Raw genomic sequence first — 16,654 nt, forward strand, 5'->3', positions numbered from 1 at the left:
AACTCGAAGATAATAAACAAGTTTAGATTCTTTTCATTACTTCAAATATGGCTTCGAGTGGTAAGATAGCGTTGGATCTTGATCCTGAGCTTTATGGCGATGCTCACAATGACCCCTTTCTACAAGACGAGGAGAAATTGCCCATAAATGAATTAATAACTAGAATACTCGTAGAAAGGAAGTCGTTTTTGAATTTAACAGAAGAGTCATTGCATGAAGAATTGGAATCTAAAAACAATGGTGAATCCAATGGTAACGAACCGAAACAAGTTGACGAAGAAATAGTGGAATATACTGCTCCTGATATTTCCATTGATGGTCAGCAAAATAATGATTTACTTGAAAAAACCCAAGATGAAGATTCTAAAGAATCTGACTTTGAAAAATTTCAAACCCAAAAACAAGAATTGGCCAATCATATTGGGCTTGCATTGAATGAAACTTCCTTATCCTTGGATTTTGTTTCCTTGCTTATATCGGCAGTTAAACCTAATGTTGGTAAGGCAACCATGTCGCCACATTTAAACAAGAATATTCCTCTTGGGTCATTGGGGGCTGATAGACTAGGGCGTAATGATGAAAAAGATGCAAATGAAACTAAAAAGAATTCGGATAAAATAGGGTATGGCTGGAAATATCAAGCGTTGAATAATGTTACCAAATTATTTCGAAATGCTAGTACAAATCTTAATGAACAGATTTTGAAAGAACGCCAATATTGGAGTATGGTACGTACTGTTTTAGATAATGATGAGGTTTTATTTAGAATGAGAGATCCAATAGACGGTAGTAAAGCAATTGGGGTAAAATATGGCTTTGGAGATTCAGGATCGAGTTATCACGATAAAGGTTTAGCCGTTTTGAGAAAAGATTCACAAAATGGATCGATTGAATTCAATTCAGTACTTTCAACCAATGTTGGTGGACACGTCCAATATAAACCGACTGATAAAGTGTATAAATATGTCAGAGTTAAGATATTGAGTAAAATTGATGATGATTTTATGTTAACTGGACAATCCCGATTTGAAAGTGAGTTGATAACTCAGAATAGTCAACATAAGATAGTGAATGATATTGAAAAAGCCCGGTTTTTCCTTTTCGAGGAAGATTTATTTTATCATTTAACAAGAGAAGCTAAATCCTTAATTAATTATAATGTTTCTTTAATATCGAATAAAATCCTTATTGAAATAAATGATGAAATAATCGAGATTGAGTCAGTGATGTACGATGAAAATAATGTTGATGATTTACAAAATACGTATCAAAATACTAATGAATTATCATCATTAAACAATAAAAAGGCACAATCAATACTTACATTTACCAAATTGATGTTATGCTGTTACTATAATTACAATCTAAGACTTAAACAGAAGATCCCCACCTCAGTCACCAAATGGAAACAGACAAATACCCATCCGTTAATTTTAAGACCATTATTAGGACATATAAGACACCAAATCAATATTAGTAATATGAACACATTACTAGAAACCATGTTATCAAAGTTTGATCCGGCTAAACTAAAACATAAGGTAGAAATCCTCAAGTACTCAAATATTGGTAAATTAGTTAAAATAGAGAATGCATTTCAAAAATCCATCGAAAAACCTTTATCTACTTTTAAAATTTTTTTGGAAAATTCAAGTAATAAAACATGTTTGAAAATAGATATAGAAATTACAGCAACAGAGGTATTTGCAAACTTGGTTATTAATTTGAGTATCATCAAGTATGATAATGAAAAAGATCTTGATGCCAATGAAGGTGGTACTAATCTTCTTCAAATAAACTTTACTGATTTGAATGATATCGAAGAATGTTTGAATTGGACAATTCTTAAGTTCTTGAAATAATTGGCATAACGTATATATATATATGTATATACAGGTATAAACTCGGGCATAATGAATCATTTATTCAACTTCAACAACTCTTACTTGATCACCGGCTTCTTGTTGAATCTCATCAGCATGTTCTTCGACAAATTTTTTCAATCTGTAGTACTTTTCGTCTCTTAAGTTATTGAAAATCAAAAAGTTAAACCAGATTTCGAAAAAAGCATAAACAAAAACTAAACTATTAGCAATTATAGAATTAGATGAAAGATAAGTATAAGCTCCGAGACCGAAAAAGAAAATAAGTCTGGTGGGAGTAATCGTTTCAAAATACTCAATATTTTCAGCCAAAAGAGGTATCAAATCAGATATTGCCTGCACGCCAAACACAATAGAAAGAATACCTAAAAGAGGATTGGTGTCACTGACTTGGGCAAATGGAAGTTCCATTGCTTGGGCAAGAAGGATTGTGAAATTAGCATCGGTTAGACTTTGAGGATCAGTAATCAATAAAAACGATATCACCAACAATAACAAAACACGGATATAAAGCAATGACCTTGCTGATAGAAACTGCATGGCTCTGGTCAATTATGCGTACAAGTCGAATCCAATCTAAAGTATTCTAGAGAAAGACTTGACTAAGCAGAGGAATTTTTCACTACTTTTTCTATGAAACTTTTTTCAACAGGCTGTTTTTGTAAACGCGTACACGTCAACTGCTCAAAGCAGCAGTTTCGATAGCTGCGAAAAACTGGTCCACTTATTCTGCTAAGTGACAGTACTGCTACAAATGTGTTCTGTTAGACGTGACTTACTATAAAGCTGACCTTGAGTCCTTGTATTGGGTTATCACTGCTGGCCAAAGTCATAAATGGAGCTCGGAAGAATCGTTATTCTGTTCATCTTATTTGCACTTGTTGCAGCTTCGAGTCTATTGGGGTGTAATCCTGAAGATTTTAATATACCTGTTGGTGCCACCGTGCGTGAATACAAGTTGGACTTGACTCATGTGTATCATAATCCCAGTGGGAAATACAAATCTGGTTTTTTGATCAATGGACAGTCTCCAGGGCCGGCTTTGGAGGGTGAAGAAGGGGATTGGATGCTAGTCAAGGTTGTAAACCAGACCCCGGTGTCAATGACTATCCACTTCCATGGCATTCTTCAAATCGGAACACCCTGGTCTGATGGAGTGCCTGGAGTGACGCAGTTTCCTATTCTTAGTGGCGATTCGTACGTTTATGCATTTCAATTGAGAAACCAGTCGGGGTCGACCTGGTACCATGCTCATTATAGAGGGTATGCTACCGACGGTGTATATGGGCCGTTTTATATCAGGCCCAGTAAGGAGAGAAACAGGCCGTACCACTTGATCACAAACGACTCGAAGGTGAGTGATGGTTTTTATGACTTGGAAAGGTCACCTCAAAACATCATTGGAGACGATTCTTTCCATCTTACCATGGACGACGTGATGGCTCGTATGTTCCATTTCGGGATTGATCCTCTCTGTATCCAGAGCATCTTGATTAATGGTAAGGGAAGGGTTTATTGCCATGACCATAAGACGTTTGTAAGACTAGCCCTCAAAACCCCTAATGTCAAAAACCTTCCTTCAATCGATACTATGGGGTGCGCTCGTGACGAGAATGCTAATGGGTATCATGATATTGAAGTGGATAACTTTGAGTTGGAGTCCCCTGGGTTCTCAAGACAATGTGAGCCAACTTTTTCTGATAACTATGTTCATTACACTAATAACTCTAAATGGCAGTATCTAAACATCCTTAACGCTGGTGGCCAACACACCAAAGCCTTCTCTATCGATGATCATGAGTTGATCGTGGTTGCAATCGATGGGGTGTTCGTGGAGCCAGCAACCGTGCATCAGTTGCTTATTCCCGTAGGCTCTCGATTCACGGTGCTAGTGGAAACTGATCCCACAAAACATTCTCATATCCATCATCCTTTCCCCATCAGATTTGCAGCCGTCATCACTGCTCAATTCATTGAAGGTGTTGGTTATTTGGTCTATGGTAATGAAACCAGCTTTGATTCTATTCAGTTGGCCAACTTGCAAAACTATAATGGCTACATAAATGGTGTTAGATATCAGGATATTGATGGGAAACTCCTAGATCCAAATCATAAGTATATGTGGCCCCATCAAACAAGACCTTATGAAGAAGACGCCGCCCGAGTGGCCAAGGGAGGGGCAGATCATACGTTTAACTTATATTTGAATAGAACAGGGCTAATAGAATTCAGCATGTTTGAAGATGGAACAAAGTTACCCCCAACTTTTGAGTTGGGCCATCCTTTGCTCCATCAGCTCGTTAATAACCCTTCTAAAACGTTTGCCGATTTCCAAGGTTCTCTCAGTAGTGATATCAAATACGGCGACGTGGTTGACCTCATCATTAATAACCATAAGAGAATTAACCATCCTATCCATCTACACGGCCACTTGTTCCACCTTATCAGTTATAGTGAAACAGAAAACTTTCCTCATAGATCAGTTGAAGAAGCTGAACGTGAAAACTACAAAAACCTCAACTTACAAAACCCTCCTTATTTTGACATTGCACTTGTCCCCGCCGGTGGTCATGCTGTGGTGAGAATCATTGCAAATAACCCTGGAGTATGGCTAATCCACTGTCACAATTTGGGTCACTTACTCGGTGGAATGGGTGCAATTTTATTTGAAGCTCTTGATCAAGTTCCTGAAACCCCCCAGTACTATCTAAGTCAAGCCCATATTGACTTAGAGCCTGAACAGCACTACGCAATCACAGACCTTCCAAACAACACCCACGATGGTTCCATCTTAACTTGAAGTTTGTATAGCCCATGTCTTAATATATGATGATGTTTTTTTTTTTTTTTTTTTTTTTTCACAGCCAAAAAACTCGTTTGTGTGCTACTTGTTTTTCTAGCTTTTACAATCGAAAACCACCCAGTCCTTGGTTGGTTCATGTCCTATAACAGTGTATTTGGCTTCTCTCCAACGGTGAGAAGTAATAGAGATTTCATAAGCCAAGCAGAACAGAAAGCCCTCCTGGGTGCAAATTATAGAAATCAAGATAGAGTGGGCGGTTATAGCTCCCGGCGGGATTCTTTCAGTTATCTTAAGTTCAGGCTCCGAGACCTCTTAGTAGGACTGACTTCGCTTTTGGTCTATCTGGCAGCAGACTCCATTGACCAGGTAGCTTCCCGTGTTGTTTTGGTGGATTTTATTCGAGGGTATGTGTGTGTTTTTTTAAAAAGTGTTCTTCTTGAATAGAAATCTAACTTGTTCAATGCCAGTTTTGTTTTGAACTTTTTTGTAGGATTATCCAACTGGGCCACCTGGCTCTCAAGCTTTATCGGGTCAATTCAAGAACATCAAACTGTGTTGATTTGGGTATGTTTTTTTGATGGTTTTTCCATCCAATTCTGGATACTGACAATTTTAGATTTTGGTTATTCTTTTCATCCCGATCTTGGCTGTCGTTGCACTCGCCGGTGCTTCTATGTTTGGCGTCTCGTCCGGTTTGATTTCGGTAGTGATTGTTGGTTCAGCTGCTATATTTATTTTACTCTGTAAGTACCCTTTTTACTGAAATTTTATAAATTATTTGGAAAAAAAAGAAAGAGATTAACTAACCTATGATCTAGCTTTTATCTTGGTTCCAATACTAGTTATTGCTTTCACTACATTAGGAATCATACTTTTGGGGTCTTCCGTTCTATCAACCTCAACAACAGTCCAGGCTTTAATGTTGTCTTCAAAGAGCCAATTCAGACAGAGAGTAAGAGGCTTCGCTGACTCCTTTCAAACATGGACACCGAAACCGGCCGCACGGCCCAGATCAGTTGCTCATGCAAATGATGGTACGATTGCAAATATGGTACTCAACAGTTCGAACCATGGTTATAAAGTGTCTCCCGAAATTCCAAGCACCACTCCAGTTCGAGAATTGGAGCAGATCATTCGAGAAGGCTCACCCATCAGATTATTAGACCCCTTTACAGACGAGCTGCTGCTTCCATCTACAAATATTAACTGAACTACCATAATATAAGTAGTAATAGAAAGAGCAGTAGTGTGTGTGAAAAGTAATTTTTTTTGTTCAATTTTTTTTTGTTTTCAGAAGTAATAATCCGACCACGTATAGCTCATTATTGATTTTTCAACTCCAACTATCCTAAGTGGTAATTCACCAATTGATTCTTCAGCCATGAAATTTGCCAGTATATTGATTTCCCTATTACAGCTTTTCGCTGTGTCGATGGCATACTCTCTTTCAGAAGGTACCATCAACGTCGGTGATCAAATAGTACAATTTGGCGAAATAAACACCCAAGAAATCAAACAATTGACCATTGATGTTCCAAAAGATAAAATTGAAATTCAATTAAAGTTAGCAGAAAGCTTGAAAGATAGACCACACCATGTTGTTATCACCTTGGGGGATAATAAAGATTTGACTCATTCTTATGTTCCAAACTTTGTTCCATCTAGTCAATTGCTTAAATTAACTATTCCAGTAGGCAAAATTCCATCAATTTTGAAACTTAAAGAGAAATTGTTTTTAAACTTAATTGTCAGTGATTCCAATCCTAAGCAAAAAAATTTATTAAAATCCTTAGTTGAAATCATTCCAACCGAAAACTTACAATCTACTATTCAATATGCTCAACCTGATACTCTTGGTCCTAAACCAGAAATCCATCACATTTTCAAGACCGAAGAAGCTACTGCCAATCCAATCATCCCGCTTACTTTCTCCGCTGTTGCCGTTGTATTGACCTTGGGTTTATATATTGGCTGGAATATTTTCCTCAGCGGTAATTTGTTTGCAACAAGTAAGCACAATTCATATCTTGAAGCTATTCAAACTTTTGGTTTTTTGGCCTCTATAACCGGTTTTGAAGTAACTTTCATCAGATACTATTTAGGGGATTCAATTTTCAAAACCTTAGCCCGTAGCTTCCTTCTCGGTTTACCTGCTATTTTCTTTGGTTCTAAAGTTTTATCCAAATTATCAATTCAACGTAAAGTTGGTAAAGCTTGAGGGCTCATTCTTCCATCATTTAGTTTTTTCTTCTATATATATACAAAATCAGCAAAATATTTTATTTAGTAGTCATTATCCATTTATGTATACGTATATATAAAAAAAAAATGCAGAAATGAATTAAAAAAGTTGATCATTTGTCAATGAAGCTATTTTCCATTTTTCTAAAATTCCAAAACCATAATTTTCCTTCTTCATTAGTTAGACCTCTATTTGCAGAATTAACAGCCACAATCTTACCTTTAATTAACCCCATGGGTATACATGAATAAGACCTTGAATCTAAAGATGCAGAAAGATTATCACCCGTCACCCACACATGGCCTTCTGGTACTTTAATATATTTGTTAAAACCGTCGTGTTTAATAATTTCTGTAGGAGTATTTGTAAGTTCTGACGATGAGGAAGGATCAACAAGTATTACATCTCCAGGCATGCCCGTTATTCTTTTACAAACATAATGATAAGGATCGGTTGGTTTGAGTGCCACTATACAATCCCCCATATCTATACCTCTACCAAGTCTATAACTTTTTACTGCATGCACCCAATCAGAATTATTTTGCATAGTAGGAAGCATTGATTCACCTCCAGTTAAACTGAATTCATAAACATACTCAAGTACGAAATGATAAAAGCACCCTGCCCTCAAGAACCACGACAAATAGGAACCGGTTTTCCTGATTCCAGCATTCATCATTACTTCTTCAATAGCACTCCTCCATTGATAAGTTCCTTTATTCAATTTTCGATGTTGAGAGGTTTTTTTTTACTGAGAAAATTTCTAAATTTTACTACATAAAACTACTCCATTTGTAGACTTGAATTTATTTAAGTTTTTGTTTATTTCAGAAATGAAAAGGCTAATCTACATATTTAAGGAGCAAGGGAAAGAGAGAAAACTATCTAGTAAACGAAACCTAAGATTTTACCAGCAACGTGCTTTCTTCTAGCTTCTTCGTGGTCCATGATACCAGCAGAGGTGGTTAAGATAATTTTACCGAATTGTCTAGCTGGTAATAAGTTATCAGTCCATCTTTCAATATCACCGAATTTAACGTTGAATCTTGGGGAGATAACACCACATTTGTTCAATCTACCGTTTAATTGAACAACAATTTTACCTGATCTGTGATCATCAATGTATTCAAATTCACCAATGTAACCTATAAGATGTTAGTAAGCCAAACAGAGTAATGAATGGCAGCATTACCCAGAAAGTTAAATAATGAAAGAGAGTTGAAGATGTCGAGGAAAAGTAAACGGTTGGGACAACCATACCTAAAAAAAAATAAGCATGTCGAAACCGTGTAAGAAGCATTTCCTAAACTTTATTCTTCCGGATACTTAAAAGACAGAAAGGGACTGAGCACCGATCAATCCATCCAGTTATCAACCCGGTGTTTGAAGAAAATAGAGCTGTAAGAAAAGGGAGTTTGCTGCGTGAATTATTATTCAAACATACCATGTTTTTGCATAACGGTCAAGAATTTGATGATAACCTTGGAGGAAGGTCTGATTAAAACTTGACGTTTACCGGTTTTTTCGGCATTGTTAATAGCATTTAAAGCATCAGCTAAGACGGAAGTTCTGGTCATTTTGTATTGGTATTCTAGAAAATCGTTAGTACTCAAAGCAAAACTCACAAACCATACAGTAATAAAAGCCACATGAGTGTCCGATTTAAAAAAGGAGTCATGAGCAAGTTCAAACTGGATCAACTCCAGCCAAAACACAATATGAGGTATCTACCATCTCGAGGATTACTATTCCAATACTGTTGAAGTAGGAACACTTATCCTTTCGTTCGAAAACAAACGAAAAATAAATCATTAGCTCACTTTAACCATCAAATGACTGGTGCAAAGTAACCTAACAACCAACTTCAAGACAACTAGATTCTCATACTGGGGTAGCATACTGTTTGTTTGTAAATTTATCTAGTGAAACATCTTGTCAACTTCATGATGGCATTTCTCTATGGTATAACAGTCTATCTACATACCTTAAGGTGGTATGATATAAAGATATTCAATATCAGTTTAGAAGGAAAAGAAGAACTTACATTTCAATAACTAGGAAGAGGTTCGTCTCGCGAGTGAAAATTTTTTTGAAAATTTTTTTTTGAGATTTTCAGTATGAAATATACTGCTGATAATGGGTAAATTACAGTCTGTGTGTTCACGTGACCCGAGTATCAAAAATGTGAATAGAGTAACTTACTAAGAGCTACATCTTGAATTGAATCAAATCGATATATTCTCCCACAAGAGCTTCTACAAATCCACTAATGGCGTCCCTGGATCTAGCGGTCAGGCTGAATGAACAACAAAATGCAGAAAGAAGGCTATCACTGCTGTTGTTTAGCGAGATCAAACCCTATTGCATAGAATTGTCTGAGATATCACTACTACCGAGTTCCATTTTCAAGGCAGATAATCCCAAGCTAATATCGGCAATCTCGAAGGTGAAATCGGTCCTTGAGACCCATTGTGAACTGAATTCAAGGAATGGTCCTTATAGATTGAGCTCCAATATGGCTGACTATATTTTTTTCCCAATCTCCAACTTATTACAGAAACCATCGCTTAGTGATGCTGTCACGTCTCATGTCTTGTATATAATCGGGTTTCTTACTGAAAACTGCTGGTCTTATGACCCGAAGGTAATTTTAATAGATCAATTGTTCCCCATAGCCATTTACCTTTGTGGGGGGAATAATAATAAGTCATCCGGAATCAATAATAAGGATTTTACATTCAAACAATCCACAGTCTACTGTTTATCAAGGATATGGAAATCATTGCCTTCTGACTACTTCAAGAAGGCTGATGCCAAACGTTTGTCCTTACTAGCAGACTCGACTACCATACTACTAGATGTTATCTCAAGTTTCAATCATCAAACCCTTTCGCAAGACCAAACTAAAACCATAGTCACCGCTTTGGATGCACTTGAGAACACCTATTCCGCCAATGTCTCACCAGAACAGTCTTCATATGTATTCCCGGGAATAACATCGAAAATCATCAATTTTGCAACAACCGTTAAGTCTCCTCACTTTTCCATCATAGTCAGTGTATTGAAGATACTTAGGGAATTGATTGTGAAAGTTTTTAGTGATACGTCCCTAGATGTACAATTTCAAGAGCCAGAGAACTTAAAAGCTCAATTGAAAGACTTTAATAAGATTTGGGAAGATAATGGAAACCAGGATACCTTGAGTCTAGAAAAACAGCCCCAGATCAAAATCAGCATCAAAGATTCTAAGAATCACCACAGAACCGATTCATGGCTTCGGGCAACATCGACACAGCTCAAAATATCTTTGACCATTCTTTTCAAGTCGCTTTTACTACTGTCTACTAATAAAAGCAAAATAAAAAATAGACCCCAGCTACTTGAGGAATTTGTTTTATTCAATAAAGTGATTATTCACCACTGCTTCTATGTATTATTTGATCTAATACCATTAACATTGGACGTATTGTCTTTGGCTATTGTTGCTTCACTGGCTGATGACTCCTCCAACGACATTCAGCATTCAAACGAAGAAGAGTACGTCGAACTTTTCACTCGGGTTTATACCAATTCTAATTTTGTTGATGATGAAAAACTTGGTTTACTTTACTCTCAGATAGAGTTTAAAATAAAGGATTTGGTGAGTGAAAAGCTATCCTTAGTATTATTTTCCACTGATGATGAGAAAATTGCAGCTTATATTTCTTCAATGAAACTTCATTTTGCCTTAATATATTCAATATCCAAGACTTTAAAGAGATTTCAGTCACAGCTTGAAAATTTAATCTTGAATTTTATCACGACTTTGAAAGAAGAGTTAATTAACAATTACATTTGGAATAATAAAAAGAGAAAAAGAGCTAATAAAAGTGAACTATTGGCTTTACTCACAGGTTCTAAGACTAGCGATGACCCTAATAACAAATTAGATGATATTGAGTTACCACCTCATATAAATGCCAAACAGTTAACTAAATTGAATAAAAAGTCAACCAACAATGCACCTGAAAACCGCCAAAACTACTCGATGAATCTTGCTTTGTTGGCTCACAAATGGGAACTTGGAGAAAATCTGCACAAGGAGGTTGCTATTCAATCCAATTATTTAAAAGACCTGTACTCTACCAAAATAGAATCGATGATTATCGAGTTGATAAAGTTTTTGGCTGAGCTCACTATCCAAGAAGGGAATTATCATCAAATGGTTACAATCTTATTAGATAATAATGGGGAAGATTTGGATATCTCTGATCCTATCAATACTCTCAATAGAGCTATGTCACTATGGATGGCCAATAACGTATTGAAGTCTTCAAAGATAAAAAATCATATGCTAGAGTTTCAAACTGATTCTACCTTTGATATAAACGAATTTATTGACTTTCATGATGAGACTTCAAAGGATACTCAGGCTTCTGATAATGAAATTATCGCTGATCCAAGCGAGCTCCTTTACTTAGTCATGGCCAAATCTCAGGAATTGATTGACGCAGCATCTGAGTCAGGTGTTCTAGATAATGAGGAGATTGATCTTTCTGCTCAAGTGAACGCTAATAAAGTGTATGAGTTTTCGTATGCGGCAGCTATTGACTCTATCGGATCTCTTTCTCGTCACATGGATTTCCAGCTGTTTCAAACGGATTATTTAATTGATTATTTATTCCCATTAGTAGAGGCTCTAACTTTCAATTCACATCCTCTTGTCCAACAACATGCAACAAATGCATTAAAATCAATTTCAAATAATTACTATGAAGGATCATTGAAAGCGATGATAATGGATAATCTGGATTATCTCATAGATTCAATCAGCTTAAAGCTCTCTGTTGCAAGCTCGTTAACTCCAACATTACCTGCAATCCTATTCGTTATATTAAAGATTTCCGGAATTGATCTATTGCTCAACAATCAACTTCAAGATCTCATAAGTCATATGTTCATACTAATTGATTCTTATCATGGATATTCGATTTTGGTGGAAGGATTTTTTATTGTTTTTGGAGAGATTACACGTCAAGTCCATGATTATTACTTGAAAGACCATCATGCATTGCGTGGGCAAGAACCAAAATCAAAATATCACCCTTGGGGTCTCCTGAACTTAGAGCAAGTGTTGAATATGATTGATGATTCCGGAAAGCTTATACAAACTTTGGATGACGAATACGACTCTTCAAAAGAATATTTCAAGAGGAAGAAACCGGGGGTACCATTTTCTCAAGAAAGTGACTCTGATGATGATTCTGATGATAATTCCGATACCGAATCAGGAACTAAGGGAGACGATGAAGATGAGGAATCCCAGTGGACTTCAACTATCCCCAAAGGTATTTATTTATCTATACAACAAATTTTCAACTATGGTTTTAGGTTGCTTTCCCATCCTTCTATGTCTCTTAAGCTCCAAATCTTGAAGACTTTGAAAAGTGTATATCCCATATTAAGTACCAACTATCTGCTTCTTATGCCTCTAATTGCACAAAACTGGCCAATATTACTTACTTTGATTTCGGGGTCTTTCAATTTATCTCCGATAGATTCATCGAACCGTGTGGATCATATTCAAACACAAAACTTAATCATTCCGTCGTTGGAGTTGGTTATTGAAATAATTGAAGAAGATGGTAAGCAAGAACAACCATTCTTGGGGTCAAAGTTTTTAGAAGCTTGGAACTTCCTTTCCCGACAATCAAGGGTATTGCCTTTACTTACTGGTAAACCCCGTTTATCTCTGAAAGAACTAGATGAATCTGGTTTGACTTCTTATAATCCAAAAATGCTTCAATTGTATGTTCGTTTTTTAATTAAAGGGTTGAAGAACTATGAAAGACGGATACCTGATTTAGTAAGTTATGACATTGTTAGAGTATGTTTTAATATCGGGATTCCAAAAGATGAAGAGACAACTAAAGATATTCAGAATAATATATACGTTGTTAAGAAGCAAAAACAAAATTGTTCAAATAAAGATTCTTTATTAATTAAATAATGTACATAGAAATTTAGGAAGATTATTTATTTTACAATTAGATTACCACCATCAGTTTTCTCCTTCTGGTGTTGTTTCCATATTATCATCAGCTGTAACCAAATCATCTATAACTGCTTTTTTTATTGGTTTGGCTTCTTTTTTCTGGATACCAAAATTCAAAGTTTGTTGACCCTTTGGTAAGACAGGAGCCACTTTTGTCAAAGGTTTTTTTGGTTGTGCATTAGCATCGTCAATTTCGATATCCCCTGCATCATCTACTGTATTAATGTTAACTTGCTGATCGAAATTCTCTTGATCTTCTTGGTTCAAATTAACTTTTTTATTCTCTATCAATGCACCAATTGGTTGAGTTTTAGGAACAGTATCAGATAAGAAATGTAATGCTTCTTGATTTGATACTGCGTTACTGAAATCCTTATAAACGATTTTCTTTCTTCTATCAACCTTAGCTGAAAGAGATGCTTGTTCTACTAAGTATTGTATGAATAGTTCAGTAGCAACCCCAGTAGCATAGACTGCACTTTGGGAAGCAGCTAGATAATCGGGGTCCATTTTAAAAATCTTTTTGATTTTCGATACCGGGAGCGTCAAGCTGGCGTCTTCTTCTTCTTCTATTTCAGCCGGTGGAGCTTTAGTATCTTCAACGCCTTGGATCTCAACATCAACGTCATAGTTGTTGTCTAAGGTTTCATTATGATCTTCGTTCGCATCAACCATTTCTATGTCAGCAACAGGCGTAGCAGTTCTTGATACCGGTGCTGGAGGGGTTGTACTTGGAGTGTCGTTGTCTGTGACCTCTATATTCTGCGAGCTCTGAGGAATTGGCGATGACATTAGATGACTTGATATAAAGATAAGTTGTTTCAATAATCGTTTCTTTCACGATCGAAAAATGTTAGACGCATCACCCTCGAGTCGAGGGGTGGTCACGTGACTAAAGTTCCGGTCAAACGTATATATATATATATATATATATATATAAATTACAAGCCAAAGTCGTATTAATATTTATTGAAATGAATTGGAGTCTATATACAAAGTACTGGAAGAGAGTGCCCCCGAGGGGCGGAAACATCGAAAGGAGTTGGTACATTAATCTGATTGTCGTAATTGGATAGTGCCATTGTGGGACACTCATGAGGTGAATGATGCAAATATATACATTTTGTAATATTAGGGAGGTAGGATTAATCTTTTTTTATTATGGATTCAGATCCTTCGAGATCGACTTGTTCTGACTTGATGACTTTTGGGTTAATGAATTCTTCCTTGTAGTCATTAGCTTCTAAGTCTTGATCGTTATAGTTTTGACCATATTCAATGAAATCAACAACGTTTTTCCATGCCAATTCAGCACTCTTGACCCCATCTTGGTATCCAACGTATTGTTGGTAAATTTGTGGAGCAGTTGGAGAAACCAAGGCTTTTAATCCTTCACTTTGCAAATCGGAAGGCACAACGTATGTTCTGACCTTAGACCAGTCGATGATATACACCCCGGCGCTGTTTAGTCTACCGTAACCCGATGAACCGGTCCCTTTGTAAAAATGTTTATTACCTTGTTTAGTGGTCAATGGATGTCTTTTGGATCCACGAGGAAACTTACGGTACCACGAAGTACCGTCCTTGTACTTTTGCCACGGGTTCCTCAACAGGGCAGTGGCTGTTTTCTGGAAACTAAGGACTTGAGATGCTTTCATTCTCTACCGTTGTAATGCTGGAAAGAAGTTCTGATCTTCACTTGATTTTTTTTTTCGTTGGTTTTTTTTGATGCTGAAAAAATTACCCAACCTGCAATTTGCAACCTGTAAAGTTGCAACCTGTAAATGTGTAATCTGTAAATTGCACGTGCCCGTACTGCATATACCGTCCAATTAGGAAAGCAGCTCCAGCCCTTTCCCAAAATTTCATGATTAACAGCAACTGAATTAAAGGATATAAAGAAGAGGGAATACTGTAGTAAGAGGTCAATTGAGTCATACGATTCCTAATAACGAGAGAAAAATGAGTATTCCAGAAACCCCTTCGGAGACCGGGTTCTTCAAGCCGCAACAAGGATACGGGGACATAAAAGTCAAGACTCACAAGTACAGTGATGAGCCAACCCCAATTAGTCCTGACCAAGGGAAAGCCAGTGAGTTTTTCCATAATCAAACTGATAAGGAGCATCAAAAGAAGTATGCTAAAGAAGGAGGGAAGAAGTTATTTCATTTTTTGCTTAATACTTTCTGTAAGTAACTGAGGAGATTTGCTGCAATACTACATTTTTGTTTAGTTCTGTCAATGTTTTAATTATATACTTAATAAACGAATTATAACTTTGATTTTTTAGCAAAAAGTTGATTTGCCAATTGAACTACTTTATTTGCGTATCCATAACTTCCTTGATACCCACCACCACCGGCACCATAGTTATGAATGAGCCATTCGCTATGGTCGGGGTCGATTTCAACTCGGGCACCCGATTCTCTAAAAGGTCTTAAACCAACGTTGACTCGAATAATATCGATTTCGGTTGGATTGTTTTTGTAATTGGGATTAACCATATCTGGGGCATATTTTTTCGCTCTTTCGATAATTCTTTTGGTGAGTTCTTTATCTTCTTGAAGGTTATTTAGATCTCGTTCAAAACAACCCCCAACGATTGAACCACCTTCTTTTCTGGGCATGATGTATAAAGACTCGTTAGGAAAGCCAGGGAAATCTCCTACGTGAAGTTCAGTCTTTGCATTATTTCTAACGTGTAAGACTTGACCTCTCACTGGATAAACTAATTTATCATCTTTAAATCCGCTTAAGTTTTTTGATAACAACCCGCTACTATTAATAACCAAATCTGCTTTTTCTCCAGAAGAGTGGTGATTTAATGCTTCTTGAATTGATTGTAACTTGGCCACTCTTTTAATCCCAACCCCCATTTCAAGTAATCTTTGCACAAGATATTGTAAATAAATTTGGGTTGAAATAACAACTCCATCAAATACTGATCCCGATACCATACCTTCGGGTAAATCTTTCTTTTCAATAAATCTGAAATTAGTAAAATCTTTAAACCAAGGACTTGTTCTATATTTGAACTTATCTTGATTTTTAGCTGCATCTTCATTATTATATTCAACGTTTGGTTGAAGCCATACTCCGGATCTAGGCTCGAATTTGGCCAATCTAATGAACTCAAAATATCCAGGCTTATCAAACTCTTGAAGCGTTTTATCTTCAAGAGTGGCAAATGAATGCCAATTTGCTCCTGCAAATGGTGAAGTATATTCAATATCAATATCTCCTGGAATGTGTTGTCCAATCACAGTAATATCATACTCGCTGTTTGATTTTTTGAGCTGCAACGCAGTGGTCAACCCAATCACACCAGCTCCCAATATCACTATCTTTTTAGCCATTGCCAATGTATAAAGAATAACTAACAATTATTGGTTAGGCTTGACGAGTTTTTCGCTTATCAGTGATTCGCTGGTGTATGGGTGTGTAGTTCTGGATGTATAAGGGTCTCAGCAAAGATTGGTTGGAGGTCAAGCTAAAAATAGTCTAATAGACTGAACCACTGGCTTTCGTCGAGAGGGCTACCATTAAGTGCTGGAAGGATGGATTTATTATAGCTTAAACTTAGATCAAGCGATAACTAAAAATATTTAATGGACTTCTATATCTTGAATGGCTGGCTGCATAGATCAATCGCATCGACATGTCGATGAATGAAATTCGAACTATAGTCGGGG

At 36.5% G+C, this 16,654-nt stretch overlaps 11 protein-coding genes across 11 annotated transcripts; 5 read left to right on the top strand and 6 right to left on the bottom strand.

Annotated features, from left to right (window-relative positions):
- Positions 1-47: 47 nt before the first annotated feature.
- Positions 48-1,862, top strand: MED17 (Med17p; the record flags this gene model as incomplete). Its single annotated transcript, XM_020218562.1, has 1 exon — positions 48-1,862. The coding sequence occupies one exon, from the start codon at positions 48-50 to the stop codon at positions 1,860-1,862; it is 1,815 nt and encodes a 604-aa protein (XP_020076743.1).
- Positions 1,863-1,922: 60 nt separating this feature from the next.
- Positions 1,923-2,423, bottom strand: HYPBUDRAFT_108344 (uncharacterized protein; the record flags this gene model as incomplete). The annotated part of the gene is made up of 1 exon (XM_020218625.1): positions 1,923-2,423. One exon carries the CDS (start codon positions 2,421-2,423, stop codon positions 1,923-1,925), a length of 501 nt encoding a protein of 166 aa, XP_020076744.1.
- Positions 2,424-2,637: 214 nt separating this feature from the next.
- Positions 2,638-4,683, top strand: HYPBUDRAFT_161220 (uncharacterized protein; the record flags this gene model as incomplete). The annotated part of the gene is made up of 2 exons (XM_020222524.1): positions 2,638-2,653; positions 2,771-4,683. The coding sequence occupies 2 exons, from the start codon at positions 2,638-2,640 to the stop codon at positions 4,681-4,683; spliced, it is 1,929 nt and encodes a 642-aa protein (XP_020076745.1).
- Positions 4,684-5,812: 1,129 nt separating this feature from the next.
- On the top strand, positions 5,813-6,970 carry HYPBUDRAFT_197719 (dolichyl-diphosphooligosaccharide-protein glycotransferase). The gene has a single exon (XM_020222991.1). It carries the CDS (start codon positions 6,068-6,070, stop codon positions 6,902-6,904), a length of 837 nt encoding a protein of 278 aa, XP_020076746.1. The 5' UTR covers positions 5,813-6,067; the 3' UTR covers positions 6,905-6,970.
- A 16-nt stretch (positions 6,971-6,986) lies between these two features.
- Positions 6,987-7,544, bottom strand: IMP1 (endopeptidase catalytic subunit). The gene has a single exon (XM_020221060.1). The coding sequence runs from the start codon at positions 7,485-7,487 to the stop codon at positions 7,041-7,043; it is 447 nt and encodes a 148-aa protein (XP_020076747.1). The 5' UTR covers positions 7,488-7,544; the 3' UTR covers positions 6,987-7,040.
- A 276-nt stretch (positions 7,545-7,820) lies between these two features.
- On the bottom strand, positions 7,821-8,457 carry HYPBUDRAFT_152519 (40S ribosomal protein uS8; the record flags this gene model as incomplete). The annotated part of the gene is made up of 2 exons (XM_020221061.1): positions 8,373-8,457; positions 7,821-8,073 (listed from the first exon to the last, which is right to left on the bottom strand). Coding segments are annotated over exons 1-2 (266 nt in total), but the record flags the coding sequence as incomplete, so codon positions are not given.
- Positions 8,458-9,090: 633 nt separating this feature from the next.
- On the top strand, positions 9,091-12,869 carry HYPBUDRAFT_122357 (uncharacterized protein; the record flags this gene model as incomplete). Its single annotated transcript, XM_020219283.1, has 1 exon — positions 9,091-12,869. A coding segment is annotated over exon 1 (3,672 nt), but the record flags the coding sequence as incomplete, so codon positions are not given.
- Positions 12,870-12,968: 99 nt separating this feature from the next.
- On the bottom strand, positions 12,969-13,754 carry HFL1 (DNA polymerase epsilon noncatalytic subunit; the record flags this gene model as incomplete). The annotated part of the gene is made up of 1 exon (XM_020218514.1): positions 12,969-13,754. The coding sequence occupies one exon, from the start codon at positions 13,752-13,754 to the stop codon at positions 12,969-12,971; it is 786 nt and encodes a 261-aa protein (XP_020076750.1).
- A 162-nt stretch (positions 13,755-13,916) lies between these two features.
- On the bottom strand, positions 13,917-14,845 carry MRPL27 (mitochondrial 54S ribosomal protein mL41). The gene has a single exon (XM_020221062.1). It carries the CDS (start codon positions 14,618-14,620, stop codon positions 14,108-14,110), a length of 513 nt encoding a protein of 170 aa, XP_020076751.1. The 5' UTR covers positions 14,621-14,845; the 3' UTR covers positions 13,917-14,107.
- Positions 14,846-14,906: 61 nt separating this feature from the next.
- DAO1 (Dao1p) lies at positions 14,907-16,486 on the bottom strand. The gene has a single exon (XM_020221063.1). The coding sequence runs from the start codon at positions 16,316-16,318 to the stop codon at positions 15,233-15,235; it is 1,086 nt and encodes a 361-aa protein (XP_020076752.1). The 5' UTR covers positions 16,319-16,486; the 3' UTR covers positions 14,907-15,232.
- Positions 14,925-15,158, top strand: HYPBUDRAFT_107450 (uncharacterized protein; the record flags this gene model as incomplete). The annotated part of the gene is made up of 1 exon (XM_020218553.1): positions 14,925-15,158. One exon carries the CDS (start codon positions 14,925-14,927, stop codon positions 15,156-15,158), a length of 234 nt encoding a protein of 77 aa, XP_020076753.1.
- Positions 16,487-16,654: the final 168 nt, after the last annotated feature.

Source organism: Hyphopichia burtonii, assembly GCF_001661395.1.
Source record: "Hyphopichia burtonii NRRL Y-1933 unplaced genomic scaffold HYPBUscaffold_3, whole genome shotgun sequence".
NCBI classification, from domain to species: domain Eukaryota; kingdom Fungi; phylum Ascomycota; class Pichiomycetes; order Serinales; family Debaryomycetaceae; genus Hyphopichia; species Hyphopichia burtonii.

What these genes read in the sequence shown, in the direction of transcription:
- HYPBUDRAFT_197719 (XM_020222991.1), top strand. Translation starts at nt 6,068, where the DNA reads ATGAAATTTGCCAGTATATTGATTTCCCTATTACAGCTTTTCGCTGTG.
- IMP1 (XM_020221060.1), bottom strand. Translation starts at nt 7,487, where the DNA reads ATGCTTCCTACTATGCAAAATAATTCTGATTGGGTGCATGCAGTAAAA.
- MRPL27 (XM_020221062.1), bottom strand. Translation starts at nt 14,620, where the DNA reads ATGAAAGCATCTCAAGTCCTTAGTTTCCAGAAAACAGCCACTGCCCTG.
- DAO1 (XM_020221063.1), bottom strand. Translation starts at nt 16,318, where the DNA reads ATGGCTAAAAAGATAGTGATATTGGGAGCTGGTGTGATTGGGTTGACC.